At 43.7% G+C, this 27919-nt stretch overlaps 5 protein-coding genes, 1 long non-coding RNA gene and 1 pseudogene across 6 annotated transcripts; 4 read left to right on the top strand and 3 right to left on the bottom strand.

The window, feature by feature from the left end:
• Nucleotides 1–2869: 2869 nt before the first annotated feature.
• Nucleotides 2870–8094, top strand: LOC146267881 (porphobilinogen deaminase-like). The gene is made up of 15 exons (XM_084709657.1): nt 2870–2996; nt 3305–3382; nt 4073–4123; nt 4645–4717; nt 5081–5130; nt 5238–5293; nt 5595–5672; nt 5893–5970; nt 6139–6214; nt 6317–6430; nt 6527–6565; nt 6937–7056; nt 7239–7292; nt 7394–7480; nt 7571–8094. Exons 2-15 carry the CDS (start codon nt 3332–3334, stop codon nt 7736–7738), a joined length of 1095 nt encoding a protein of 364 aa, XP_084565783.1. The 5' UTR covers nt 2870–2996; nt 3305–3331; the 3' UTR covers nt 7739–8094.
• Nucleotides 8095–12838: 4744 nt separating this feature from the next.
• On the top strand, nt 12839–13690 carry LOC146267880 (histone H4). The gene has a single exon (XM_084709870.1). It carries the CDS (start codon nt 12882–12884, stop codon nt 13191–13193), a length of 312 nt encoding a protein of 103 aa, XP_084565996.1. The 5' UTR covers nt 12839–12881; the 3' UTR covers nt 13194–13690.
• Nucleotides 13691–14107: 417 nt separating this feature from the next.
• LOC146267879 (histone H2B) lies at nt 14108–14854 on the top strand. The gene has a single exon (XM_084709490.1). The coding sequence runs from the start codon at nt 14108–14110 to the stop codon at nt 14480–14482; it is 375 nt and encodes a 124-aa protein (XP_084565616.1). The 3' UTR covers nt 14483–14854.
• Nucleotides 14855–15430: 576 nt separating this feature from the next.
• On the top strand, nt 15431–17730 carry LOC146267878 (uncharacterized). The gene is made up of 2 exons (XR_014768876.1): nt 15431–16385; nt 16994–17730. It is a non-coding gene; the product is annotated as an uncharacterized LOC146267878 (long non-coding RNA).
• A 5436-nt stretch (nt 17731–23166) lies between these two features.
• LOC146267877 (histone H1 pseudogene) lies at nt 23167–24565 on the bottom strand (annotated as a pseudogene).
• A 1625-nt stretch (nt 24566–26190) lies between these two features.
• Nucleotides 26191–26773, bottom strand: LOC146267876 (histone H2B). The gene has a single exon (XM_084709852.1). It carries the CDS (start codon nt 26646–26648, stop codon nt 26274–26276), a length of 375 nt encoding a protein of 124 aa, XP_084565978.1. The 5' UTR covers nt 26649–26773; the 3' UTR covers nt 26191–26273.
• A 292-nt stretch (nt 26774–27065) lies between these two features.
• Nucleotides 27066–27919, bottom strand: LOC146267875 (histone H4). The gene has a single exon (XM_084709853.1). It carries the CDS (start codon nt 27872–27874, stop codon nt 27563–27565), a length of 312 nt encoding a protein of 103 aa, XP_084565979.1. The 5' UTR covers nt 27875–27919; the 3' UTR covers nt 27066–27562.

Genomic DNA, 27919 nt, shown 5'->3' with positions numbered 1-27919 from the left:
GCACATTTTATGTACAAAAAAGGCACCATTTATATATTTTATTTTGTTATGATATCCAGAACAGGAATATTATTTATAAGACCATGAGAAGAGGGTAACGATAATGTCATTCCAAAAACAGTGGCCTCATTGTTTGATTTGTACAACCCAGGAAGGTACACCAGGTAAGCATTGAAAGGGCATCTAGCAATGTGTCAATGGCTATGTGGCAATCTCCCTCCAACTACAAACAAGTCTTCCCTCCATTTTGGTCATGTCAATAAGGATCTTTCTATAGGCTGTGAGATATCCTTTCCTCATGTTGACAACTGCTGTTCAGTTGAGACACAAATTAGATGTCAGCATTAATTGATGGGTATCCATGCGGCCATATCGGATGTGGGCCAATAGGTGTGGAAGAAATTTAGATTTCCTGTGTGCTTACATTATTCACTAATCAAGAGAACTAGTCATTGGATACTAGTTAGTATGTTCTCATGTAAGCTTGCTATTAATAAGAGTACATTGTGTCTATGTGTCAGGGTTAATAGATGTTTGAGATCAGGAGAAAGTACTGGCTAAATGGTCCTTGTCATGACTAGAGTTTAGCCAGAATACAAACAAGTAACAAATCACTGAATATCATGAACAGTATAGCCTATATTTGATTTAAGAATTCTTCGTTGTAAACGTTTTCAATAAAATAGGAATCTTTCATTCCATATTCCCAGATCATAATGATTTTGTCATTTTGAAGTGTTATTGAAATAGCCACAAAATGTTTTCGGATTTCCCACTGGCATGAGTGCATTAGTGCATTCCGGAAAACTTGTTCAAATCTTAATTGTCCCAATTGATCTTAGAAATCAGAATCAGAACGCAGGTTATTCGCCATGTGTTACACAAACACAGAATTGACTGTGGAAGGAAGGTGCAGAGAATAAACATACAGGCCTACGGAAATTCACCTGCATTGAGTATGGCCCTGATAGCGGAGTTCTGCGTGAGTTTTGACGAATGTGAAGATCAAGTTCATACATCATTTGTTATCTATTCTCACTTTGTGATCTACCTTGTTCACTGTTTTTGCAAACAGGTGTGGTGAAATATTGATTTCAACACAAATAAGAAGTTTATCTGTAAATTCTTTCTGCGCAAAACTGGATTACACGTTTACATTCACAGGGCCACACGAATTTCATACAAACACACGTGTGTCCTACTGAATACTTGACAGTTTCACAATATGTTGGTGCCGGTCCTAACACATTTGGTGGTTTCGCCGGAAATTGCCGATCCCTTTTCTTGCCGCCTTAGGCGCCTATATATCGCCCAAAGCAAGGACTTGCATTACAGTTTTTTAAAACACAATTTCTCACACTTTATTACATCTCACCGCAGCATGTGCACACACAAACATGAAAATACAATTTCATCTGTCATATTGCATACTTTTTTGCTGTTATTATTTTGGGAACCCTTTCATTGTCATATACGTGACAAAGGTTTTTTCAATTGGGGAGTGGTAACATCATTTTGATAAGACTGTCTTTGATGTCTTACCCTCATCCCATTCTGAAGCAGCATATGAGTGAAGCCGTGTTCAGGCATGGCACCTCACCTATTGGCCCACGTCCGATATGGCCGCATACTCATCAATTAATGCTGAAATGTAATTTGTGTCTCAACTGAACAGCAGTTGTCAACATGAGCAATATCACACAGCCTATAGAAAGATCCTTATTGACATGACCAAAATGGAGGGAAGACAAGACTTGTTTGTAGTTGGAGGGAGATTGCCACATAGCCATTGACACATTGCTACATGCCCTTTCAATGCTTACCTGCTGAACCTTCCTGGGTTGTACAAATCAAACAATGAGGCCACTGTTTTTGGAATGACATTATCGTTACCCTCTTCTCATGGTCTTATAAATAATAATGTTCCTGTTATGTATATCATAACAAAATAAAATATATAAATGGTGCCTTTTTTGTACATAAAATGTGCACAATTTAAATTCAATATAATCTAAGGTACGTAAAAATCTAAGTAATATATATGTAACTATGGATATGGATGGATAATGTGTTACTTGGCAGATAAAACATTTAATTGGATTATATTTTTTGCTTTAACTCAGTGCTTGTCAATGTATTCAAAAACGGGTCAAATCTGACCCGCGAACACCAAAGGTGTAAACAATTTTTGAACGCAATAGGAGGGTAACACCAGTCCCTGAGCGTCATTATCTTGCCTCCCAAGTCAGTTTGCTTGACCTCTGCATTCTTGCTCACACACCATAGTTACATTTTAGCATGATCTTATTCACAGATACAATTCAGCAAAATCTTAGTACACAGATACATTTCAGCACAATCATACTTACACAGAAACTTCCTGCTGCATGATCCCATCTGTTCTTTAATAAATCAATTGATCACAATTGCATACATGTTTTAGTATAACGCATTACACATTGTATATACTTGAGGTAGTGATTGGTATAACAGTATTGATTAGCAGTATAGTTAGGCTATCATTCTCCCACTGTGGAAAACACTATTCTCCTCACTTTGTCATTTACCTTGTTCACTGTTATTAAACAGGTGTTTGGTGGAATACTGATTTCAACACAGATGACAAGTTTCTCTGGAATTTTTTTTTGCGCAAAAGTAGATTTCATGTTCACATTTACAGGGCTGACAACTCCCACGCATTAGCAGTGTCACACCAATTTCATACGAACGCACGTTTGTACTGTACATTCTTTTTGCGCAACATCAGTCAAACTGCGGCCCCCTCTTCTTGCCACCTTCGGCGCCTGTCGCCCAAAGCGACAGGACTTGCATTAACTTGATTAAGTGGATACACTGATGAGGAATGTGGGCTGGATTAAGAAGCGTATATATTGATGCGGCCATCGTACAACGGTCAGAGTCAAATCATTCTCAGTCTTGGGAGGAACTTGAACGCAAACGGACATCCGTTCGTCTTGAAGTGAACAACCAAGAGGGTATGTCAAATATTAGGGTCAGCACTTTTTGCAGAGATGTAATTTTCTTATTTTTTGTGGGCGGGACTGCATTTTTAACTTCCCATTGTACTCTAAAGGGTTTTAGGAACTTATTGCTTGTGGGTCCAATTTGATTACTGGGTGTGTCCATCAAACAAATCCTATGTAAAATCTTCCGGTTTACCACAGTTGAGGTTCTCTCAAAGGAGTCAAATAAAATATTGAACACCAATAATTCTTTGTAAACTGAATATGCAAGTATCAGAAATGTGCTGAATAACCCCAACTGGCTACTGTCAAACAAACAGTTTGAATCGAGAAAAAAGGACAGCGACATGGACAGCGTGAACAGGAACGTGGTGAAGAAGGGGGGACAGACACACAAGGTGAGTCACCTCCATAGGCTGCACTAACCCTGCAAGACCCAGTTTAAAATGACAATCATCACCTTTAGTTCTCCAATAAAAAGATTTTAGCTCTCCAAAGAAAGACACATTTGCAAGTAAGATTTTTTTTTAAATATTGTCTTGCCTTGCAATGCTATTAGATAAATGTGGTCTTTCAACAACAACAACAATTTTACAGCAAGGGGTTCTAACCTTCCCAGTGGGCATTAACAGTGAAAGTATGAATGATACATCTAATGGCACTAGAAAATATAGACTAATGTTTAAAATCATATATCAATTTTATGTATTTCTTGATTTAATATTAAAAAAAAGAATTAGACTGCTCTTTCTCAGCCCCCCTTCTCTCTCTTGCTGACACACACACACACACAAACACACACACACACACACACACACACACACACACTTACACAGAAGAGCGACTCAGAGTAGGGGCTTCCTCTTGCTGTAGTTACCTCCACATACACCCCAGTGAGCTATCATTGTAGATTTGCTTATTTCCCAGCACATTGATCCATCATTCAGTTTCTGTATCATGGAGGAAAAACCCTATAAGTGGATTTGAGTGAGTTGAAAGTGTTTGCTTCAGTGTGGAGTTAATCAGTGGCTTAAAAAAGGACAAACTGGAGAAGTTTATTAGTAAAATTACTTTTATTCTCTTAACAGGATGGAATTGAAGTGAGCCGAGTCATCAGAATTGGGACCAGGCAGAGCCAGGTAATACCAGATTTTATTGGGGTCAGATGGCTGAGCAGGTAAGGTATCGGGCCTTTAACCAAAAGGTTGCTGGTTCAATGCCCGGCCACCCTACTTGCCTCAGGGGGAATGCCCCGGTACATACTGTACGTCGCTCTGGATAACAGCGTCTGCGAAATGACTAAATGTCATTTCTTATCTTGATTTACTTACTGACCTATTTTAATTATAACCTCATTCACTCCATGCTGATTCATTGATCGATTCGCATTCATTCATTCATTCATTCATTCATTCATTCATTCAGACAGTACAATGCACACCATCCATTTGTTTATACAAGTTTGGATCTTTGTAATACAATACCACTAATATTGGTTTGGGAAATAATGGCATTTATTTTATTTTATTTTAGGTATATATGTATCTGTTGGAAAGATAAAGATACATTTAGAAAAAGGTCTAACCCTATACACTCATAGGATATGAGGCAGCAACAATCTGACAACAACTAATTGGGGTCTGAAATGTTTATATTACAGCTGGCCCGCATCCAGACAAACTATGTGGCTGAAAAACTCAAGACTCTGTATCCAGATGTCCATCTGGAAATAGGTGAGAAAAGGTTTAGATGCATACACAAGAACACTATCACACACTTACTCCCATCCCTCTCTCTTGGCTGCTTTCTGTCTCTCTCTGCGTTTCTGTCCTCTCTCCATCTGCCTTTCAATCCCCTAAGAAATAGGAACAGATAGGAACATGGGGGCTGGAGCCCCCCCTAAAGTTTCAATAGCCCCCCCAAAATGATTATAATAAAAACAAATATATATTATTGTATTCATATTATTTTGACATTTCATATCTAAATGTGTTCATTTCAAAAACGTTCACGGTGCCTCTTCTTGGCGAATGGAACTGATGAGCTCACAGCTGCGTTTGCACTATTTGTTGCTAACTTGGTTATTTTCTCTGCAGTTGCCCTATCCACAATTGGTGACATAATCCAGGACCCTGCTTTATCAAAGGTTAGCTGAAGTTAAGAAAAGCATTTTGAGACTTGACTTGATATATTTCAGTAGACAGGCTTGACTGATTACAAGATGATCTAATTATTGTGCTTTGGTGGTTTCAGATTGAAGTGAAAGTTCTTTTTACTAAAGAACTGGATGATGCTTTGGAGAAGAATGAGTATGTTCTATATACAGTATCACTATATTTGACATGTTAATCCTCAAGAAGACACTGTGCTTCACAGGACATGAAAGAGCAAATCTCACTCCCTTCTTTGAACATCTTGGCCTGTTACAAGTCTGTTAAATAACCCCTATTGACAAAACAATGAATTACATTATGGTCTTGGATTTGTTCTTGGCGGATTTTGACAAGTGTATGACATGGTTACGCCACAGAGGCTAATGTACAAATCAAGGGTTAGTTCACAGACATTTTTCACAGTAATCTAATCATGTTTGGGTTGTCTCTCCTTCAGGGTAGACCTTGTAGTGCACTCTATGAAAGATCTTCCAACTACTCTGCCGCCAGGGTCTACTATTGGAGCTGTGCTTGAGTGAGTGTACACCTTACATCGTCCACAATGTTTAAAACACTGCTGCCAAGGCTGCAAAACTAAGCAGTAGTTCCGGTGAAATGTGTAACATTCCGCCTATGAATGACTGTCCAAATACTAATTGTAGTGGTCATGTTGTTTTATGAAACACCATGCGTTGTGAAGTTAAGTCATTCTGTGGTCAGAACCCTCTTTGACATGTTGTTCTGTGTTTCCCCAGACGTGAAAACCCCCTTGATGCAGTGGTGCTTCATCCAAAGAATGCTGGACTCACTCTGGAGACCTTGCCAAGTGAGAGGTAGGAATGCGAGTGCGAGGAGATTAAAGGAACGGCTGTCCTGCAATATACTGTTTTGGGCACACCACCTCCTTGGCCACAAAGTTTTTCAAGGCATTATATATTCAGTGTGTGACATAGAGAAGAGTAGAGACCAAACCACTTTGATTATGTTGTCTCTTTTGACAGTGTGATTGGGACAAGCTCTGTGCGCCGGGCTGCCCAATTGAAGAAGAGGTTTCCCCACCTGAAGTTTAAGCAAATTGTACGCTTTTTTCTAACACATAACTACTGTGTTTTTCAATGTGTAAAAACTGTAAGCCACAAAATGTATACATATGTTGATATTGTTTCACAACTTTTATAGCAAGGTGAACTCGACATTCATCTGAAGAATCTGGATGAGAAGGAAGACTACGCTGCCATCATCCAAGCAGTAGCAGGCCTGAAGAGGACGGGCCGGGAGGGACGAGTCAGTCAGGTACAGTCTAGCCAGCAGGGTGCATATTACATGCTCATCATAAGTTATATTGCTGCCCCTACAAAGGAAAGGTGTGACCGTTATCTTTCTCTTCAGATTCTGGGACCTGATGACTGTTTGTATGCTGTTGGCCAGGTGGGTACATCTTGTTGAAATGACCAAATTCAAGTTTGGGGTGTGTTTTTAGGAAGACTTAAGTGCAATATTTTTTTTATCACCTACATACATATCTACATATGTAAACATCAGTGTTGTTCCACTACTGGCACGTCAAAAGTAAACACCTGGTTTGGCAACAGTTACAACCGTTACTGAATGTGGCATGATTGTGTGTAAGCACGCAGCCATGCATGTGCATGTGGAACATCAATCTGAAAAGATAGAAATCTGAAACCTATTTTAATCCCAAAAAATATTTGACAATCTAACAATGCATATTTTCCTGCTCCATTTGAACCTCATGATGATAATCCACTGATGAAGCTCTGTTGTTGTATGTCACCCAGGGGGCCCTGGCAGTAAAGGTGCGAGCGCAGGATAGTGACATCCTGAAGATGGTTTCCACCCTGCACCACCCAGATACAGTGCTCCGCTGCATTGCAGAGCGTGCCTTCCTCAAACACCTGGCAAGTTAACATTTCTATTTGGGTATACCCATAGCCAGGTGACCCCCAGCTGGCAGCTGCAACAGTTGAAAAGGACTGTGAAATCCAGGCGTTTACAGAATTGCTACAGAGGTTAACTATTCTGGTCGCCTCAGTCCTGCCTGCCATGGATCATTCTTGATCCGTCTATTTTGTGCCCTCAGGAGAAAAGTTGCAGCGTACCAGTTGCTGTTCACACAGAAATAAAGGATTTAATGGTAAGAAACTTGACTGTCATGCTACCAGTCTGACAGACACGTTAAGCAAAATGGGAATGGAGACGATGTGTCTTTGGCCTAATGGTTTTCCCCCATTTCAGCTCTCTATGACTGGGGCAGTGTTTAGCTTTGATGGCGCAGAAAGCTTGAAGGAGGATATGCAGACCAGTGTGGACCCTGGGAACCAGGTCAGAGGCCTCTCTAACTGACTGCCCAAAACACTGTATTCCTGTGGTGGTATGATACATGGGTCTTTACATGACACCTCTCTATTTCAGATTAAAAAGCCAGCGGACACCCAGCATGTTGGGATAACAGCCCGAAACATGCCACAGTCTTCCCAGGATGCAGCAGAGAAGCTGGGAGTAGACCTGGCTACTCGCCTGCTCAGTAAAGGAGCCATGAACATCCCGACTACTAATCGGCTGCTCAATGTTGCCCCTTGAAGCAATTGTTTATGACTTCAAAGCACTGTGCAAGCAGTCACCAATGTTTACTCTGCATATGGGCAGATTACATTTTAGGGCTGATTTGATCAAAGCATAAATTTGCATGACCATATTTGTGTAACTCATGGGGATGTGGGAATTTAAATGAATGGATGCCTACTTTTTACCATTACTGAGCAATGTTATCCGTTTTGATCCCGCATCACTTGGGACAGCCTTTATGCGTCCTAAATTTAGCCAGAATACCAAAATGTAACAAATTTAGTGAATATCACAAACGGTATATTTGATGTAATGATTCTCCGTTGTAAACGTTTGTTTTAATACAATTAAAATCTTTCATTCCATATTCATTTTGAAGCGTTATTGAAATAGCCAGAACATGTTGTCGGATTTCCCAGCTGAGGGGCCCATTGTGCTTACCCTTCCTATTGTTTCCGGGTCAAATTGTATCAATTTTGAAGTTTAAATGCATGAAAAACACACTTTTTTTCTGATCGAAACAAGGCTTCATTAAAGCCTCCACGGTGGTGTACTGAATACAATCAAACACAATTTGATCAGTTTTCTTTTTTTTAAATACTTATGAATAAAAAAAGTTACATCTGTGGTGTTTTGGGTCAAATTTGACCAGGTAGTAATTCTGGGTGGTTTAAGCAGGGACATAAATAGCAAAAGTTGACGAATCAACATAAATAACTAAAAGGTCAACAACACATAAATACTAAGAATAAAAACCTACAATAATAGTGTATTAATATTGTGTAAAATCATTTAAATCATGTTTCATGCCACTGAATGGCATTGACTTGAATTCAATTTTAGCATGTAGCAAATACTATGATTGCACACACACACACCCATCCCACCCTGTCTTTCACTGACATCCTCCACCCACCCACCCACCCACCCACCCAAACCCCCACCCACCCTCACCCACATCTCTCTGTCCACCCAGCTGTATAGCAATATATATGCTTGGACTTTTTCACACTTTATTACCAACATCTCACCAAGTATGTGCACACGCATACACCAGGGGCGTAGCCACCGGTAGGCCTGGGTAGGCACAGGCCTACCCAATTTAATCCCAGGCCTACCCTTCAGAATAAGTGACAGTCAGGGTCACATGTTGTACTTCCCCTAGATACGTCCACTCTGTCAAAGTCAAACTTAATTCCATGTATGTGGTTATCAATTAATGCTGAAATCTAATACGTGTCTTGACTGAACTGCAGTTGTCAACATGAGCAAAGGATATCTCACAGCCTATAAAAAGATCCTTATTGACATGACCAACGTGGAGGGAAGACTAGCGTTTGTGAATAGTCGGTGGGAGATTGCCACATTGACATATGGCTACATGGTTGTCTCAGTCCTGCCTGCCAGGGATCATTCTTGATCCGTCTATTTTGTGCCCTCAGGAGGGAGGTTGCAGCGTACCAGTTGCTGTTCACACGGAAGTTAAGGATTTAATGGTAAGGAACTTGACTGGCGTCTTACCAGTCTGACAGACCCGTTTATTAAAATGGGATTGGAGATGTGTCTTTGGCCTAATGGTTTCCCCTCATTTCAGCTCTCTATGACTGGGGCAGTGTTTAACTTGGATGGTGCATTGTTTATTGTTTATTACTTTAAAGCACTGTGCAAGCAGTCACCAATGTTTACTCTGCATATGGGCAAATTCAACTCAATTTCATTAAAGCATACATTTGTATAACCAGGTGTTCCCATGATGTGTGAATATAAATGAATGGATTTCTAGAATGTACCACTACTGATTGAGTTTTGATCCAGGAGCACTTGGGACAGCCTTTATGCATCATAAGTTTGGCCAGAATACAAACATGTAACAAATCACTGAATATCATGAACAGTATATATTTGGTTCAAGAATTCTCCGTTGTGAACGTTTCTAATCAAATTTAAATCTTTCATTCCATATTCCCAGATCATATTGATTTCAAAGTGTTATTGAAATAGCCACAACGTGTTTTTGGATTTCCCACTGGCATGAGTGCAGTAGTACACTCCGGAAAACTTGTTCAAATCTTAAGTGTCCCAATTGATCTTAGAAATCAGAATCAGAATGCGGTTTATTCGCCATGTATGTTACAAAACCAAAGAATTGACTGTGGAAGGTGCAGACAATAAACATACAGGCCTACTGAAATTCACCTGGATTGAGTATGGCCCTGATAGCGGAGTTCTGCGTGAGTTTTGACTAATGTGAAGGTCAAGTTCATACAGAATTGGTTATCTATTCTCACTTTGTCATTTACCTTGTTCACTGTTATTACAGACAGGGGTGGTGAAATACTGATTTCAACACATGTGAGAAGTTTCTCATATGTGAGAATATGTGTAGCTCCGTTACAGTAGTGGTGAAGGAGTTGGCTAAGGCGAACGCTTGCGATTGGTTATGGCATATCAGAGTGGCTCTGGACAGATCCAATAGTTTTAAACTTCAACAGAGGACCCGCCTTCAAGGAAGTTAACGCTTGTCAATGGGGCGATCCCAGACCCTCTGTACAAATGAAATGTACGAGGGTCTGATTAGGACCAGGCTATGTCTGGCCCCCCAATGGTGGAATCTCTCCCCACCTCCATCAGAGATCTCCACCTTCAAGAAAAGGCTAAAGACACACTTGTTCCGGGAGTACAGCGGTATTTAAGAAAGACTTTTGCATCAGATGTTAATTTATTTCCTCCAGGAACACAATGACACTTATTGAGGGACTGCTGCCTTTGTTGGTTAGTTGTAACTGATTCACTTGAACTTGCTAGGAATTGTATTATTGTTTTATTACTTATTTGCTAGGAATAGTATTATTATTATTGCTTACTTTCCTCCAGGGACACTAGCCCTTTCGGGGATCATGTTGTTTAATTGTAATTTGTAACTACATGCTCTTCTGGTTCTACCCTTTGGTACTTATTTGCTTTTCACAATGTATGCTTCGTGTTTTGGCCACCCAAAATGTTTTTGGGGCTATCTCGTTGTTTATGATCATTGACCTATGCACGTTTTGTAAAGCTCTTCTTGTAATTTGCTTTGGATAAAAGTGTCTGCTAAAGGAATACATGTAATGTAATTAATGTAATAGCATCAGGGCTTCATAGGAACTGGGAAAAACCAAAATGGGTATAGGATTGTATTTCCTACTGGCTCCTTGTACAGGCACAGGATCCATACCTTGGATCTGCCTGCCTCCTGACTGTGAATCAGCCTAATTTGTAGCTTTAGCATTACTGTCTATTGTGCTCATTTCAGGCAGACCTTGATTGGTCCCCACCCAGCCTTCTTTCTTCATTCAGCCCTTCATCCTTGGACCCTGTTGTCCACTTAAGCAGGTACAACCAAGCTTTGCCATACAGACTTTTTGACATCATGTGACTGTGGAGAAGAAGCTGATGGTATTTGGCCCAGGTACAAGACTCATTGGGATAAGTAAGATCTCATTTGGTTTTAATGCAAGTTGTTTTGTACTAAAATAGTTTCAATCACAGCTTTAAAGCCATTGAGTGAATTATGGTTGTAGTATACACGATTAAACAACAGTTACTTAAGCAATAAGCCCCGCGAGTCCGTGGTTTACGCTGATTTTAGAACAGGTAACAACTCCCCTTACCTGTTCTAAAATCAGCGTAAACCACGGACTCGCGGGGCTTATTGCTTTTCTAAAACTGTTACTACAAATATTTGATATGGTTTCATCAATAAAAACAATTAGAAACAAAACAGTTTAATAATAAACCGTAATTCTTCCGCTACTACAAAGTATAGTTCCTACATACATCATTGCCACGCAACAGCCAGATGGACACCTTTGCCGTGTTTTTCAATTTGAAATATTCGATGCGCAGTCATATGGAATGTTAAAGAATGTTATGAGGACATCCTGTGAGGTTATGCTGGATTTTTACAACGGCATGGAATGCGATATAGCCAATCACAATCAAGGATGGGAACAACCAGTTTTAGAAATGTATGTATTCACTATGACATTATCATAAGTTCCCTCCCATTGCAACGCCCTCCAAGTAAAAACTGGCCGGTAAAAAGCAGGTACAACCAAGCTTTGCCATACAAACTTGTTGACATCATGTCACTGTGGAGAAGAAGGTGATGGTATTTGGCTCAGGTACAAGACTCATTGGGATAAGTAAGATCTCATTTCGGTTTTAATGCAAGTTGTTTTGTACTAAAATAGTTTCAATCACAGCTATAAAGCCATTGAGTGAATTATGGTTGTAGTATACACGATTAAACAACAATTACATGTATGTATTCACTATGACATTATCATAACTTAAGTGACTGGCGTCACGATAAATATTTGGAATACCATAGCTGAAAGTTAATTCAAGATTTAGCTGGATGTCATTGTAAATTGTCTAGACTTTTCGAGAGTGTATAGGCGGCTACGTATTGTAGTATAAACAAGAAATGACGTTGTCCTTTAAATGAAATGTCATCAAGTATTTCCATGTAATTACATTGTTTACGCCCACACGATTGATTAAAAAAAAATATATAAGACAATGAAGTCAAAATACCGAAAGTGACCATCTACCCAGCATTTACGCATCAAAGCAATGGGAGGATCAGCGTGCTGTGTCAGGCCAGTGACCTGTTCCCAGACTTGGTGACGTTTTCATGGAAGATGGAGAGAGAAGACGGCCGGCTGGTGGAGGTGCCTGAAGCTGAGAGAGAAGAGCTGGAGCAGAGGGAGAACGGGAAAGTGACTATCATCAACAATGAATTAAGAGTTGTAGAAAAGTTTTAAAGCGTTTCATAAAAATCGACGTCCTCCATCGCCAGAAATCGTTCAAATTACGATTATAAGCCTGTTTTAGCTATCTGGTCTGAAGTGTCTCAAGCCAGGTGCTTATCAGATGTCAAATAAATAATAATATGTACAAGGACGTCTACATATCTCTGATAAATGAATACAACTTAAAATATAAATGTGGACTTGTAGCCTATCTTATCCCTCTTTGACTTAGGTTCCCTCCCATTGCAACGCCCTCCAAGTAAAGAACTGGCCTCCTTCACGTCCGCTTACTCAACATAAGCTTCCCGGCGCTGTTCAAGCAAGACTATTACCAACATTGAAAACTACGTAGCGGTATCATCATGTCAGGAAGAGGCAAAGGAGGTAAAGGACTCGGCAAAGGAGGCGCCAAGCGTCATCGCAAGGTTCTCCGTGATAACATCCAGGGCATTACCAAGCCCGCCATCCGCCGCCTGGCTCGCCGCGGTGGCGTGAAGCGTATTTCAGGCTTGATCTACGAAGAGACACGCGGTGTACTTAAGGTGTTCCTGGAGAACGTCATCCGTGATGCCGTGACCTACACCGAGCATGCTAAAAGGAAGACCGTGACCGCCATGGACGTGGTCTACGCTCTGAAGCGCCAGGGACGTACTCTGTACGGCTTTGGCGGTTAAGTTATCCTGAAGACAAATCGACCGAAATTTAACACAAAGGCTCTTTTAAGAGCCACCCACATGATACGCATCAGAGACTTTCTTTCCATATTACTGGTGTAGGCTGTCAAAATTGAGTGGAGCCCTTTGAAATGAATTGTATATCTTGGGTTAACAGAACACAATGAACACTACTGGGTTGATGAGTCCAGTTTCGTCCCCATTATTGTGGCGCATTTGAACAAATCAAATATACTGTCAATTACTGTGAAAGTTTCGTTCAATGTCTGTCGGTGATCATGGCTTATCCGAATCATTTGAGCCAATGGTATTGTAAAGGGGTTCATTATTCAGGCTTCAGCTGTTTTATAGGCTACTTGTGCTGTGGCATCTATAAATGAGTCCTGTTAGCCGAACAGGGCGAGAGCGTTTGACCGAGATGTATCAGTCTGTACTGTGCGTGAATTTAGATATTAGCATCTGCTCAGTTAATGCTTTATTAAAACTGTTGAAGATAACACTGACTCAGCCCTGGATGCATGCGGGGCTCGCGTGGGACTGCACCAAAACGAAACTTCTGACGTCAATAACCACGTGTTTCTGGTTAAACTAGGCGGTAAACTGCCCAGGGAGTTTGGCTTAATTTCCGAGCTTGATTCTTTGTAGTGTAAAAGGTACATTGAAGTGTAAAAATGTTTTCAAATATTTCCTTTAAGTAATCATGACTGTCAGTTTATGATTACTGAAAGGGTAGGGGGGTTGGTAAATCCCAGACATACGCAGTAGATTTCAGAATAGCTTTCAAAAGTCGTTTCCCAACTGTATGTAACGATAAGCAGGAGGCGTGCCTTAACATTTGCATGTCTCCCACCGTATATTCTGGGTAACCTGCTGCTCTAGACATTATTCGTTTCTGAGAAGCAACGACACTAACAATGCCTGAGCCTGCAAAGTCCGCGCCCAAGAAGGGCTCCAAGAAAGCCGTTTCCAAGACCGCCGCGAAGGGCGGCAAGAAGCGCAGAAAGTCCAGGAAGGAGAGCTACGCCATCTACGTGTACAAGGTACTGAAGCAGGTCCACCCCGACACCGGTATCTCCTCCAAGGCCATGGGAATCATGAATTCCTTTGTCAACGACATTTTCGAGCGTATTGCCGGGGAATCGTCTCGCCTGGCTCATTATAACAAGCGATCAACCATCACCTCCAGGGAGATCCAGACCGCCGTCCGCCTTCTGCTCCCCGGTGAGCTGGCCAAGCACGCCGTGTCCGAGGGCACCAAGGCAGTGACCAAGTACACCAGTTCCAAGTAAACGGGCGTCACCTCAAATTCATCACAAAGGCTCTTTTAAGAGCCACCCACTTGTGTCTTGCAATTGAGGAAAGTCCATCGCACTTTTCGAATGTATTGGTGTATTTTATCAAGAAGCACAGATATCAATGTGAACCAGGACAAGTTGCTGTAGTCTACTCTGGGGTAGACTATGGGTCTTCCCTTTTGGCACCTGTTTAGCTTTTTCACAATGTATGCTTCATGCTTTGGCTACTTGCAATGTTTGGGACAATCTCGTTTTCTTATGATCAGTGACCTATGCTTTTTTGTAAAGCTCTCTCTTGGAAGTCGCTTTGGATAAAAGCGTCTGCTAAATGAATAAATGTAAATGTACTCTTATTGTACAGACAAATGTGTCGTCCCACGTCATTCCCTTTGAAGTCATGATGGTGTATCACGCCTGAAAAGGCTCTGATTGCTGAGTTGACCATGGATCCTTTTCTTGTTAATTGTAGGCTAACGTTTCAATGTGCGTCAGTCCATTTGCTGATTTGGACAACGTTTTTACCTAAAGCCACGTACTAGTGTGTCGTTTGACAGTATTGCCGTAGTACCACCTCGGCCACCAGGCGCGGTGAAAACGCTTGGATCACTCAATAGTTTAAGCACAGCAAAACATCTCGATAACAATGTATGATGAACACAAATACTATACTACAGTGCAATATACTAACGTCTAATTTCCTCAACAATAATCTTCACATGGTCTTTAACTTACAGTACGTGCCTATGTAGCCCAGGTTATGGAAGACGATCTTGAGGGAATTAGATATGACTGTACTGTACTTATTGTAAGTCGCTCTGGATAAGAGCGTCTGCAAAATGACTAAATGTAGATATGAATTACCGACACATTTGCATATCACCGATCACTTTTTCCACTTATGTACATATTAATGAGTGCATGCTAAACAATGGCTGTGTTTTTTTGATATTTTATTATTAGTATTCATGTGTCGTTGGCACCACTGTTGCAGCTGTGTAGTTTGTCTCGTGGCTGCAATGTCATCGGTCGCGCAACTTCAGAGTCAGTCCTTTGGTGGAGAGGCGCGAATGGAAAGAGGAAAATATCGAAAAACAAGTACAACAACGTTTATGATTTGAGTTGAATGCAACCAAGTTATCAAACGGTAGATTATCAAACTCGAAACCCGAAAGAATGTAAACTTGGATTGGATCAACAATCGAATAAAGAATTCTGAATTGGATATCCTGGCTGGTTCTCGCTGTTGAAGACAAGCCTATTAAAAAGTCCTCACGACTTATGCATCCCCCATCACCAACAACATGGACATTCACTAACGCGTAGACCTGTGTCCTTGTAGGTTCAAAACTATAGGGGAAGGAGAGCGATAGGGAGACCAAGATTTCCCCGACGTCCACAGCCAACCTGGCCAAGGAACACAGGCCGTCGACTTCTTGTCTCTCCTGACCTTCTTCGACCTGACGCTGCTGAGCACACCGGCGACCCACAAAGCAGGCAAACAGCTAGACCTCATCTTGACACTTAACTGTATCACTGACTTAACCTCTGTCACCCCACTGCACATTTCTGATCACTACTTTATCCAATTCTCTGTCTCTCTCCCTCCAACTCCCTCAACGTCCCCTCCCAACTTTCCGGCGCAACCTCCGCTTGCTATCCCCCTCCCATTTCTCCTCTATTGTAACATCCTCCCTCCCATTGACGAGTTCTCGTCCCACCCCACTGACACTGCCATTAACACCCTGTTAACCACTTTAACTGCATCACTTGACTCTCTGTCCCCTGTCAACCAGGCCTGCACGATCTTCTCCCTCCTGCCTGTGGCTTACGAATGTTATTCGTGAAGAGCGGTCCACCCTTCGAGCAGCTGAGAGGAGATAGCGCAAGTCCAAAGATGGTCTGGACCTTGATAAGTATCACTCCCTCCTTAAATCCTTCTCTCCTCACATAACTGGTGCTAAAACCATCTACTTTCTGATAAAAATGAACTCTGCTTCAAACCCCCACAAACTTTTCTCTACCTTCTCCACCCTTCTTAACCCACCTCCCCCCCCCCTCCACCCTGACAGCAGACAGCTTCTCCTCCTTTGAGAAAAAAGTCTCAGACTTTAGGAGTCTTTTCCCTAAACCCACCTTTTCTACCCTCTCACCCTCCATGACTGACGCAACTAAATGTCTCAACATTTTCTCTCCCCTGTCCGAGGCAGAACTCTCTGACCTCATTCTCTCTCATCGCCCCACCTCCTGTCCCCTTGATCCTGTCCCCTCTCTTTCAAACCATCTCCCCTTCCATCATAACTTTTTCTTCTCCATGTCCTAAACTCCTCTCTTACCTCCGGCACCTTCCCCTTTGCCTTCGAACAGGCCAGAGTTACCCCTCTACTCAAAAAACCCTCCTTTAACCCTGCCGTCCTCCAGAACTACAGACTGGTATCACTGTTACCCTTCTTTTCTAAAACAATTGAACGTGCTGTATCTAACCAACTGTCTAACTTTATCTCTCAGAACAACCTGCTTGACCCCAACCAATCGGGCTTCAAGACTGGCCACTCCACAGACTGCCCTCCTTTCAGTCACCACTGCCCTCCAGTCTGCCAGAGCGGCTTCAAGGTCATCTGTCGAAAAATTTAAATAGTAGAGTAGAATAAACTGGTTTAAATAAGCCTAAATACAAAACTTTCTAACTAGTAACCAGTATAGCAACCATGACAGTTTCCTGCTAGCACACGTGGCTATCTCTAAAATTTAAGGTCGGCATAGCGACGGACGCGTCCTTGCTTCGGAACGGCATTGTGACATCAGGTAGGACACTATTTGGCCCTAGGACACTATTTGGCCTGACAGCACCTAGGAATAATTTGCTGGACCTGATGTTTGTTTCCTCCAGGATCACAATGACTCTTAAAGACGTGTTGCTCTTGTTAGCTGTAACTGATTTAAAACTCTGTACTTGCTGTGAAATATGCTTACTGTTGCTTGCTTTTCTACAGGTACACTCCTGCACTTTTAAAAATGTTGTTTCAGGTTCATGTTGTTTAATTGTAAGTTGTTTAACTACATGCTCTTATGATTCTACCCTTTGGCACTTATTTTTGTTTTTTCACAATGTATGCTTCATGTTGGGCAATGTTGGGGATATCTCGGTGTTATGATCAGTGACCTATGCACTTTTGTAAAAGCTCTCTCTTGGAAGTCGCTTTGGATAAAAGCGTCTGCTAAATGAATAAATGTAAATATACTTCGGACAAGCCCATTTTAGATTTGCGCCAGGCACAGTCATTTATCATTTAGTGTTTCTGTACCAAGTCATCACACTCAGCACAAAACCAATCTGAGGGGATACATTTCCCACAACAGATGACAGCTTCTTTCACGTGACAGTGATTGCATGTCATCTTGACACTATTCTCAGCTGAAAGTAAATTGTCAAGGTTCTGTGGCCTCACCGTGTCCTCTTTCTGCCTTTGATTCCAACTGGACAATGGTGGCTGCTGAACAAAATCTTGCGAATCAATGTTCTCTGAGTCCTGTAGGTCCTCAAGCTGCTGCATATTAAAATGTTCAAAAGGGAGGAGAAAAAGAATAATACCATAACTCCAACATTGCCACAACACACTGTTGAAATACAGCATTTGGAACAAAAGACTAATCATGTTCTAGATGTTGGCCATGGTCTAATGCAGGGGTTCACAACCTTTTTTGGACTACCGACCAGTATGCATATTTGAAATATTTTCACAACCCGGTAGCATGTCCAATTCAGCCAACTCGCTCAGGTATGGTTCAGGTTTAAACTACAATGTTATAGCCTAATCATTTACTATAGGGAGTACTGTACCCCCCTATTTTGGGTTTTAATTTGCCTCCAGGAGGCCACCCAACAACTTCCTTCTGCCACCCCATTGCCACCCCGAATGAAAATCTCTAGATCCGCCCCTGCGCTTTTGGGGGCATATTTTCAGTTAGCTGATGGTAGATACTGTTTGAATTGCGATTCCATTTGAAAAATAATGCCGGTGAAAACGTTGTTAGAATAGCTTGTCTTAAAGGGGTTCAGCTTGTTTCATATTAAATGGACCAATCTGCAACCGACTCAAGCAAGCACATCGAAATTGTACCCTCTCTAGTTTTTGTTACATTTTGTTTAGATAAGGGGGAGGGGGGGGGGGGCTCCCTCCATATCCACCTCGAGATGCGTTGTAGAGCAGATCTGACACCGCGAATACAGACGTTTATTATCATTATTATTTTTTATTATTATTAAGAGGCCCCTGATTGGTCGAGGCCCAGGTAAGCCCGTGCATTAAGGCGCCACTGCTTACGGACTTCGGAAGTTTAACGTAAGAAATGAACATATATGATGTAATTTCTTTGTAATCATCTAAAATAATGCTAAGTGTATGGGTATTTTTCCAAGTAGGCCAATGACTGGTCGATACGTGCGATGCAGTGAGTGGACAACGCGCCGTGTTTTAAGTGGGCCGCGTGCCGTTTACTGAGTGGGCCGGTCTGACAGCAAAACTCCCGGGCCACTTTTCCCCCCCGGTCGGTCCCTGCTTCGGACTACTGAGAGAAAAAGCAGTTAAAGTAGTGTAACCCTTCTTATTCACGTATTTTAAATACGCCTCCGTGTATCTTATATGGACTGGGAAGAAGGAATACAATAATTTGTGAAATTGTACTGTTAACTACAGACAAAGCAGAAGCTACTTTACCTCTTCTGTATTGAGATGTAAAATCTATCTGCACTCCTGAGTCCATCTTCCAATTCCATCAACTACAAATCACTCATCATTGAGTTGAAAGAGCAGACAGACAAATGGGCAGATGCAAAAACAACAATCTGGCGGTGAGTGAATAGCATACCAGGGTATGTCACCGCAAGTTATTGGGAAGCTGGACTGCAGGTGTGGACATTTTACAGGATGGACTGGATCACTGGAGCCTGGAGATGTGCACAAACAAAAGCAAACAGAGAGACAGAAACAGAAAGACAGGGAGAGGCTGGCAAAGTGGATGTAGAGGGCATAACACAGGTAGACAGAGGTAGGTGGACACAGATATACACAGGTACTTCCTGACAAATTGTTAATTATTGTAAGGCAAGAATATGGTGAGGTAATGATATTATTTCCAGAAAATGTGTGAATTAAGCTGTAAAGAAAGGAACAGAAAATAAAATACAATAAATGTCATACCTCGTCTATACTTGCAGTGTAGCAAGCTATGAGATGTAAAAGGGACCATGCCAGAAAAGATAAACCTTGGTCTGAGTCCAGTGAATGTGCACCGGTTCATGACCTTGCATGACATTCTCCATGACATGCAACCTTAGACTAGCGAGCATAGTGTATTATTTTTTCGGTTTTTATTTCCATCTAAGTTTACACAAACACATAATTTAATGTGGCTGGAAGGTGCATACAATAAACATACGGAAAAAAGTTGAATGTATAAATGAAGTAAAAAAGTGTAATACTAAAGAGCTAACAATATGTAAGATATAAAAAATATATAAATATCAAATGTTGTGGTGGATGGACTTGGTAAATGGAGAAATGGTTAAGAAAAAAGGGATGTGTAAATCTTTTGCACAGCCAAGAGGTATTGAAAGGACCTACAGCCCTCAACTGACACTAGACAGCTCAACAGTAGCTTTGGGATATTATAAGATACTAACATTGGTCTTAAGAGTTTGCCTTCTCAATACAAAACGCCCACCATCATTTCTAACGTTATTAACACCTCATCCAGGTTATTAACACTGATGTAGGCGCGTCAACAATCTTCCATTTTATATGTACAAAGTCAATACAAACACACACTGATTTCAAGCGTGGAATGTTTCATTGGAGGTTTATAAAAGTACAAGATTGACGCTGTCATGAAAAGATGATAGAAATGAAGCAAATCAAATAGCAAAGATTGGTCTAGGCCACAGAGATAGACAGAGACTCTTCCTCCTCCTCCTCCTCCTCCTCCTCCTCATCACACCAGGTATCCTAGGGGAGACAACGGAATTTAGGGGGGATACTTACAATCAGTATCATCACCATCATTAACTTCTTCTCTGTAGGATACCTAAGCACATGACAGTCCACTTGACTCCATTCTTCTTTTTGTGAGTAAGATGCATATGTCTGCAGTGAACACACCTGTTGGCAGTCTCCTGATCCGGTTGTGGAGCTCCCGATGCTCCTGATGATTTTTTGTGTTGTGTGAGGTCAGGCCGCTGCTGTGACACAGAGAGCCGTCCAGGTTGAAAACAGGAAAGAGTTTACTCAAAAAATCATGTTGTTCCTCTCGCCTGCACACCAGCTAAGCTGGAGGGGCAACAGAACACATCCAGTATAGCATATCATCTGAGAATGTCTGACTGTCCCACATTTGGCGATATAACCAACGAACAACTCGCATCTAGGGCCCACAAGAACCTCGAGTGTTGTCATCTCGCTACACCTGATCCACCAGCCATGCTGAGGACAGAATGAGCAAAAGATGAGGAGGAAACGTCCAACAGATAATATCTCACAAATGGTGAAGGCGACGACCAAGACGCTGCTTCACAAATCTCCTCCACTCCTACACCCTTGAGGATGGCGGCTGAGGCTGCCACTCCTCGGGTGGAATGAGCCCGAATGCCAGGTGGCACGGGACATCTCATAGACTCGTACGCGAGACCAATAGCCTTGCAGAGCCAGTGAGAAAGTCTCTGTTTGGAGAGTGGCAAGCCAGCTCTCGATCCAATGTAGCAGATCAGTAACTGGGGAGAAGATCTGATGCTTGCTGTGCATTCCAGATAGCGCGAGAGAGCGCGCACTGGGCATAGACTATGTAAGCGTCTTTCCTCCTCTCCGCTGTGCGGAGGCCTAATGGTACTACTACATGAGCCGCCGCCATCGACCCCAACAGGGACGTCACCGACAGCGCGGTGATTGTGCGTGAGACCCGGAACGCAGGGAGAGCTATCGAAATAGCCTCTCTCCGTGGTGCCGACAGTCTGGCTCTCATCCCAACAGTGTCCAAATGGATACCTAGGTAGGTAAACTGTTGAGCGGGCCATGGAGCGCTCTTCTCCCAGTTGACAGCGAACCCCAACTGGCTGAGCTGACTCACCAGTGAGGTCGCGTCCTGGATAGCTCTGTCCGGAGACTGGGCCAGAACTAGCAGGTCGTCGAGGTAAGCTAGAATGCGTATTCCTCTCCGCCGTAACGGTTATAGAGCTGCTTCCATGCATTTGGAGAAAGTTTGAGGGGCCAGCACGTATTCCAATGGCAGGCGCGTGTACTCGTACTTCTTCCCTTTGAAGGCAAAACGCAGAAATCTCCTGTGCTTCAGTATGATAGGCACATGGAAATACGCGTCCTTCAGATCTATGCTGATCCCAAAGTCGTTCCGCTGTACACAAGTCAGCAAACGCTTTATCGTCAGCATGCGAAAGGGCTGTCTGGCCACACTCTGTCCCACTCTGTCCCTTTGGTCAGCAAACTCGCTATATCCTTCTGGAGCCCGAGTGCCTTCAGCGGGCAAGACAAACGCGTCACGGTGAGCATGACACTCACCACTCTGCATAACGCAGAGAGAGCGGGTGTGCGTTTAGCTGCGGACTGTGCCACAGCCGGTCCTGACAAGCCCTCGCTTGTCACTGCAGCATTGAGCAGGGCAGACTTGTCCGCCTCTGTCATGGCAGTGAGAGATAACCACAGGAGGCGATGAACAACCGCGCAGTTGCGCCATCCTGGCAACCCACGATGTCTCCGCGGCCGACAGTCCCTCAGGTCTTTCCGTGGAAAGTTTCGAGACCGCCGCCGTCAAAAGGGCAGCGTTTCCAGAGGCAGCTGCTGCCTGCGCACCCCAGACATAAGCCTTATCTGCCAGAGAGGCAGTGAGCTTGTCCCGGGGGGACGGCAGGGTCGTCTTCCACACCGTCATCCAGGTGCTCGCCCCTGGCACCAAGTACTCCACGAGGGACGGTTCCAAGGGCGGGGGACCCAATTTGACAGCCTCTTCCAGCCCGTTCACGCTCGTGAACGGGAGAAGCGCCTTGACTGGCGCGTTCGCCGTCAACGGCGCATCCCATGAACCATGCACATAATAAGCCAATTTTGGCATAGTGGGGAATAAGGGCTTTGAGGCTTTCATGCATTTACCATAGGGGCCAAAATCCCACGGGTCCTCTTCCTCCACAGGAGTAGAGGCCGGCAGGGGAACGCCCATGATTTCAGCTGGCTTTGCTATGGCAGCAGGGAAGTCTGCTCTGTGAGACAACGCAGAGGAGACGGGAGGGGCGGGAGCCGGCTCCTCGTCATCCTCTAAGGCTGCGCCCTTTTACCTCAGAGAAGTGCAGGGGGGTTGAGCACAACATGCCTGGGAAGAAAGCCTCCACAGGAGGTTACTGCCCAGACGTGGCTCTTCTACCTGGAAGAACTTGTGACGCCTCTGTCTCTCCTTTCAAGAGAGACTAGCGCACTCGCTACAGTCCGGGGATTTCACCAAACCGTCTCTGGCGCGCCGAGGTACCATACACACGAAGCTAAATTCGCGGCGGTCTCCCTCAGCTTCCAGATACCTGCACTGAGCTCTTAAAAGAGCTTTATGCGGCAGAGGTGACATGGAAAAATTCATACTCTTTCAAATGTTTAATCAAATTCAGAACAAAGCTGAATTTTTGAAGGAGGATGAGTGACAGCTGTCACCCCTTTACATAGGGCCCCTGTGTGAGTGACAGGTGCGGATACATTTTGATCTTCAGTCATTAGCTGCACTAGGCAGCGGGTAAACCAATAGGAGCAGAGCTCCCCTATGGGGCGGAGCTCCACGAAATAGAACTCGTCTGGGTGAATACTCAATTTTGACTGGCTGGAGCGGTTGTTTTATTAAAAACAGCACGACTGGAGCTCATCACGTATCACAGTTCAATTTGACTGCGCATCCACTTGGATTATCAGTAAACGCGTTAAACCATTAACATGTGCATCCGGACCCTACAATCCACTTTATCTTGTGCCTCATCTTGAAAAGGAAGTTGCCCCTAACGAGTCCCTGCTCTCATGGTGGCAGCCACCACTTACTCTGTTTGGCTCGTGTGAAACTATGCTGAAGCAGTCCCCAAAAGTATTTTCTAAATCGTTTGTTGATCATCAACCCAACCAGTCAACGAGGACGCTTCTGAGACAGAACCATACAGACCCGATTTAGCTTAAGTCTGAGACCAAGCTAATTTAAGGTGCAACAGACGTGGCCTGTAATAAAGTTCCAAAGTGTACAAGTTAGCTGAGCGATGAAACACCAACATGTCTGTGAACGTGTTTGGTACATGGGCTAACAACATGGACATGGGCTTTTCAGGAGAGAGGTGGTTGGCTCTTAAAAGAGCCTTTTTTAAATATTTGTGATACCGTCACAGAAGCGGACTAAGGTTTACTTCTTCTTAGGCGCCGCTTTCTTTGCCTTGACCGCCTTGGGCTTGGCGGCTTTGGGCTTGGCTGCCTTAGCTGCCTTCTTGGGGCTCTTGGCCACTGTTTTCTTGGGTGTTGCGGGCTTCTTCACCTTCTTGGGGCTCTTGGTTGCCTTCTTGGCAGCCGCGGGTTTCTTAGCCTTCTTGGGTGACTTCTTGGCAGCCGCGGGCTTCTTCGCAGCGACCTTCTTGGGCGACTTTTTAGCAACTGCGGGTTTCTTGGCGGCTGCCTTTTTGACTTTCGCAGCGGCGACCTTCTTCACGGGCTTCTTTGCCTTGGTCTCCGCCTCCTTGTTGATCTTAAAAGAGCCAGAAGCGCCGGTTCCTTTGGTCTGGACCAAGGTTCCTTTGGTGACGAGGCTCTTCACTGCGATCTTGACGCGGGAGTTGTTCTTCTCTACGTCGTAACCACCGGCCGCCAGGGCTTTCTTGACCGCTGCCAGGGACACGCCGCTTCTCTCCTTGGAAGCGGACACGGCCTTGACGATCAGCTCGCCGACGCTGGGTCCAGCCTTCTTGGGCTTGGCTGCCGCTTTCTTCTTGGGTGCCTTGGCCGGAGCGGGAGCTGGAGCGACTTCTGCCATGTTTAAAACACTCGTGGGACGTGTGAAATTTGAATGTGCGACGCTGCTCTCTGCTGTTGAGTAGCACTGCGGCGATCAGAGGGCTGGGCTTAAATACGACATGAGAACTGTGTAGACTCAACCCCGGCCCGGCTTTTCTCCTTGCTGCTATCTGTCCGCAAGTTTGTGTTTTCTTCCGGTGAAGAACGGGCTAAAAATCCCTGTTGCAGTTGTTCTGCGATATAAAAGTAAATCAGGCCGCAAACAGCCTTTTTAACGTTCAAAACAAGACGGTATGTGGACCGAAGGCACTCTGTGTTTTGTTGTGGCCGGCTCAAATCATTGCCGTTGGCCTCGCTGAAGGAGCTGTGCGCACCTTGTTGTCTGTGCCATTTGCCCCCAATAGTGTCTAAAATTGCTGGCGTTGACAACGAGCAAACGTTTTCTAGTGAAACAAATGATCTGCCGAAAAAAATAACTGCTTTAGAATACACAGCTGGGGTACGAGGGACTTTAAAAGGGGTCTCTTATGGGGGATACAAAACACAGTGTGTGGCTGTGGACGTCGGGGAAATCTTGGTGTCCCTATCGCTCTCCTTCCCCTAACTCAAATCATAAACGTCGTTGTACTTGTATTTAGATATTTTCCTCTTTCCATTCGCACCTCTCCACCACAGGACTGACTCTGAAGTTGCGCGCCCGATGACATTGCAGCCACGAGACAAACTACACAGCTGCAACAGTGGTGCCAACGACACATGATTACTAATAATAAAACATTTTAAAAAACACAGCCATTGTTTAGCATGCACTCATTAATATGTACATGGAAAAAGTGATCGGTGAAATGCAAATGTCTCGGTAATTCATATCTACATTTAGTCATTTTGCAGACGCTCTTATCCAGAGCGACTTACAATAAGTACAGTACAGTCATATCCAATTCCCTCAAGATCGTCTTCAATAACCTAGGCTACACAGGCACGTACTGTAGGCTAAAGACCATGTGAAGATTATTGTTGAGGAAATTAGACGTTAGTATATTGCACGGTAGTATAGTATTTGTGTTCATCATACATTGTTATCGAGATGTTTTGCTGTGCTTAAACTATTGAGACAGTGATCCAAGCGTTTTCACCGCGCCTGGTGACTGAGGTGGTACTACGGCAATACTGGCAAACGACACACTTGGGGTTCTGCAGCAGCCTACTACTCAAGTTCCATTTGTACGTGGCTTTGGGTAAAAACGTCTAAATCAGCAAATGGACTGACGCACATTGAAACGTTAGCCTACAATTAACAAGAAAAGGATCCATGGTCAACTCAGCAATCAGAGCCTTTTCAGGCGTGATACACCATCATGACTTCAAAGGGAATGACGTGGGACGACACATTTGTCTGTACAATAAGAGTACATTTACATTTATTCATTTAGCAGACGCTTTTATCCAAAGCGACTTCCAAGAGAGAGCTTTACAAAAAAGCATAGGTCACTGATCATAAGAAAACGAGATTGTCCCAAACATTGCAAGTAGCCAAAGCATGAAGCATACATTGTGAAAAAGCTAAACAGGTGCCAAAAGGGAAGACCCATAGTCTACCCCAGAGTAGACTACAGCAACTTGTCCTGGTTCACATTGATATCTGTGCTTCTTGATAAAATACACCAATACATTCGAAAAGTGCGATGGACTTTCCTCAATTGCAAGACACAAGTGGGTGGCTCTTAAAAGAGCCTTTGTGATGAATTTGAGGTGACGCCCGTTTACTTGGAACTGGTGTACTTGGTCACTGCCTTGGTGCCCTCGGACACGGCGTGCTTGGCCAGCTCACCGGGGAGCAGAAGGCGGACGGCGGTCTGGATCTCCCTGGAGGTGATGGTTGATCGCTTGTTATAATGAGCCAGGCGAGACGATTCCCCGGCAATACGCTCGAAAATGTCGTTAACAAAGGAATTCATGATTCCCATGGCCTTGGAGGAGATACCGGTGTCGGGGTGGACCTGCTTCAGTACCTTGTACACGTAGATGGCGTAGCTCTCCTTCCTGGACTTTCTGCGCTTCTTGCCGCCCTTCGCGGCGGTCTTGGAAACGGCTTTCTTGGAGCCCTTCTTGGGCGCGGACTTTGCAGGCTCAGGCATTGTCAGTGTCGTTGCTTCTCAGAAACGAATAATGTCTAGAGCAGCAGGTTACCCAGAATATACGGTGGGAGACATGCAAATGTTAAGGCACGCCTCCTGCTTATCGTTACATACAGTTGGGAAACGACTTTTGAAAGCTATTCTGAAATCTACTGCGTATGTCTGGGATTTACCAACCCCCCTACCCTTTCAGTAATCATAAACTGACAGTCATGATTACTTAAAGGAAATATTTGAAAACATTTTTACACTTCAATGTACCTTTTACACTACAAAGAATCAAGCTCGGAAATTAAGCCAAACTCCCTGGGCAGTTTACCGCCTAGTTTAACCAGAAACACGTGGTTATTGACGTCAGAAGTTTCGTTTTGGTGCAGTCCCACGCGAGCCCCGCATGCATCCAGGGCTGAGTCAGTGTTATCTTCAACAGTTTTAATAAAGCATTAACTGAGCAGATGCTAATATCTAAATTCACGCACAGTACAGACTGATACATCTCGGTCAAACGCTCTCGCCCTGTTCGGCTAACAGGACTCATTTATAGATGCCACAGCACAAGTAGCCTATAAAACAGCTGAAGCCTGAATAATGAACCCCTTTACAATACCATTGGCTCAAATGATTCGGATAAGCCATGATCACCGACAGACATTGAACGAAACTTTCACAGTAATTGACAGTATATTTGATTTGTTCAAATGCGCCACAATAATGGGGACGAAACTGGACTCATCAACCCAGTAGTGTTCATTGTGTTCTGTTAACCCAAGATATACAATTCATTTCAAAGGGCTCCACTCAATTTTGACAGCCTACACCAGTAATATGGAAAGAAAGTCTCTGATGCGTATCATGTGGGTGGCTCTTAAAAGAGCCTTTGTGTTAAATTTCGGTCGATTTGTCTTCAGGATAACTTAACCGCCAAAGCCGTACAGAGTACGTCCCTGGCGCTTCAGAGCGTAGACCACGTCCATGGCGGTCACGGTCTTCCTTTTAGCATGCTCGGTGTAGGTCACGGCATCACGGATGACGTTCTCCAGGAACACCTTAAGTACACCGCGTGTCTCTTCGTAGATCAAGCCTGAAATACGCTTCACGCCACCGCGGCGAGCCAGGCGGCGGATGGCGGGCTTGGTAATGCCCTGGATGTTATCACGGAGAACCTTGCGATGACGCTTGGCGCCTCCTTTGCCGAGTCCTTTACCTCCTTTGCCTCTTCCTGACATGATGATACCGCTACGTAGTTTTCAATGTTGGTAATAGTCTTGCTT

The sequence above is a fragment of the Hypomesus nipponensis genome, chromosome 11, assembly GCF_054491055.1.
Source record: "Hypomesus nipponensis isolate SF chromosome 11, ASM5449105v1, whole genome shotgun sequence".
In the NCBI taxonomy this organism is placed as follows: Eukaryota; Metazoa; Chordata; class Actinopteri; order Osmeriformes; family Osmeridae; genus Hypomesus; species Hypomesus nipponensis.
The sequence above is the reverse complement of the archived record's forward strand: the minus strand, read 5'-3'. Positions and strand labels throughout refer to the sequence as shown.

Excerpts from the sequence above, each read along its gene's own strand:
- LOC146267876 (XM_084709852.1), bottom strand. The coding sequence starts at position 26,648 with ATGCCTGAGCCTGCAAAGTCCGCGCCCAAGAAGGGCTCCAAGAAAGCC.
- LOC146267879 (XM_084709490.1), top strand. The coding sequence starts at position 14,108 with ATGCCTGAGCCTGCAAAGTCCGCGCCCAAGAAGGGCTCCAAGAAAGCC.
- LOC146267880 (XM_084709870.1), top strand. The coding sequence starts at position 12,882 with ATGTCAGGAAGAGGCAAAGGAGGTAAAGGACTCGGCAAAGGAGGCGCC.
- LOC146267881 (XM_084709657.1), top strand. The coding sequence starts at position 3,332 with ATGGACAGCGTGAACAGGAACGTGGTGAAGAAGGGGGGACAGACACAC. Across the intron at positions 6,431-6,526 it reads GGGAGGGACGAGTCAGTCAG|ATTCTGGGACCTGATGACTG; the intron begins GTACAGTCTAGC and ends CTTTCTCTTCAG. Across the intron at positions 7,057-7,238 it reads GTGCCTTCCTCAAACACCTG|GAGAAAAGTTGCAGCGTACC; the intron begins GCAAGTTAACAT and ends TTGTGCCCTCAG.
- LOC146267875 (XM_084709853.1), bottom strand. The coding sequence starts at position 27,874 with ATGTCAGGAAGAGGCAAAGGAGGTAAAGGACTCGGCAAAGGAGGCGCC.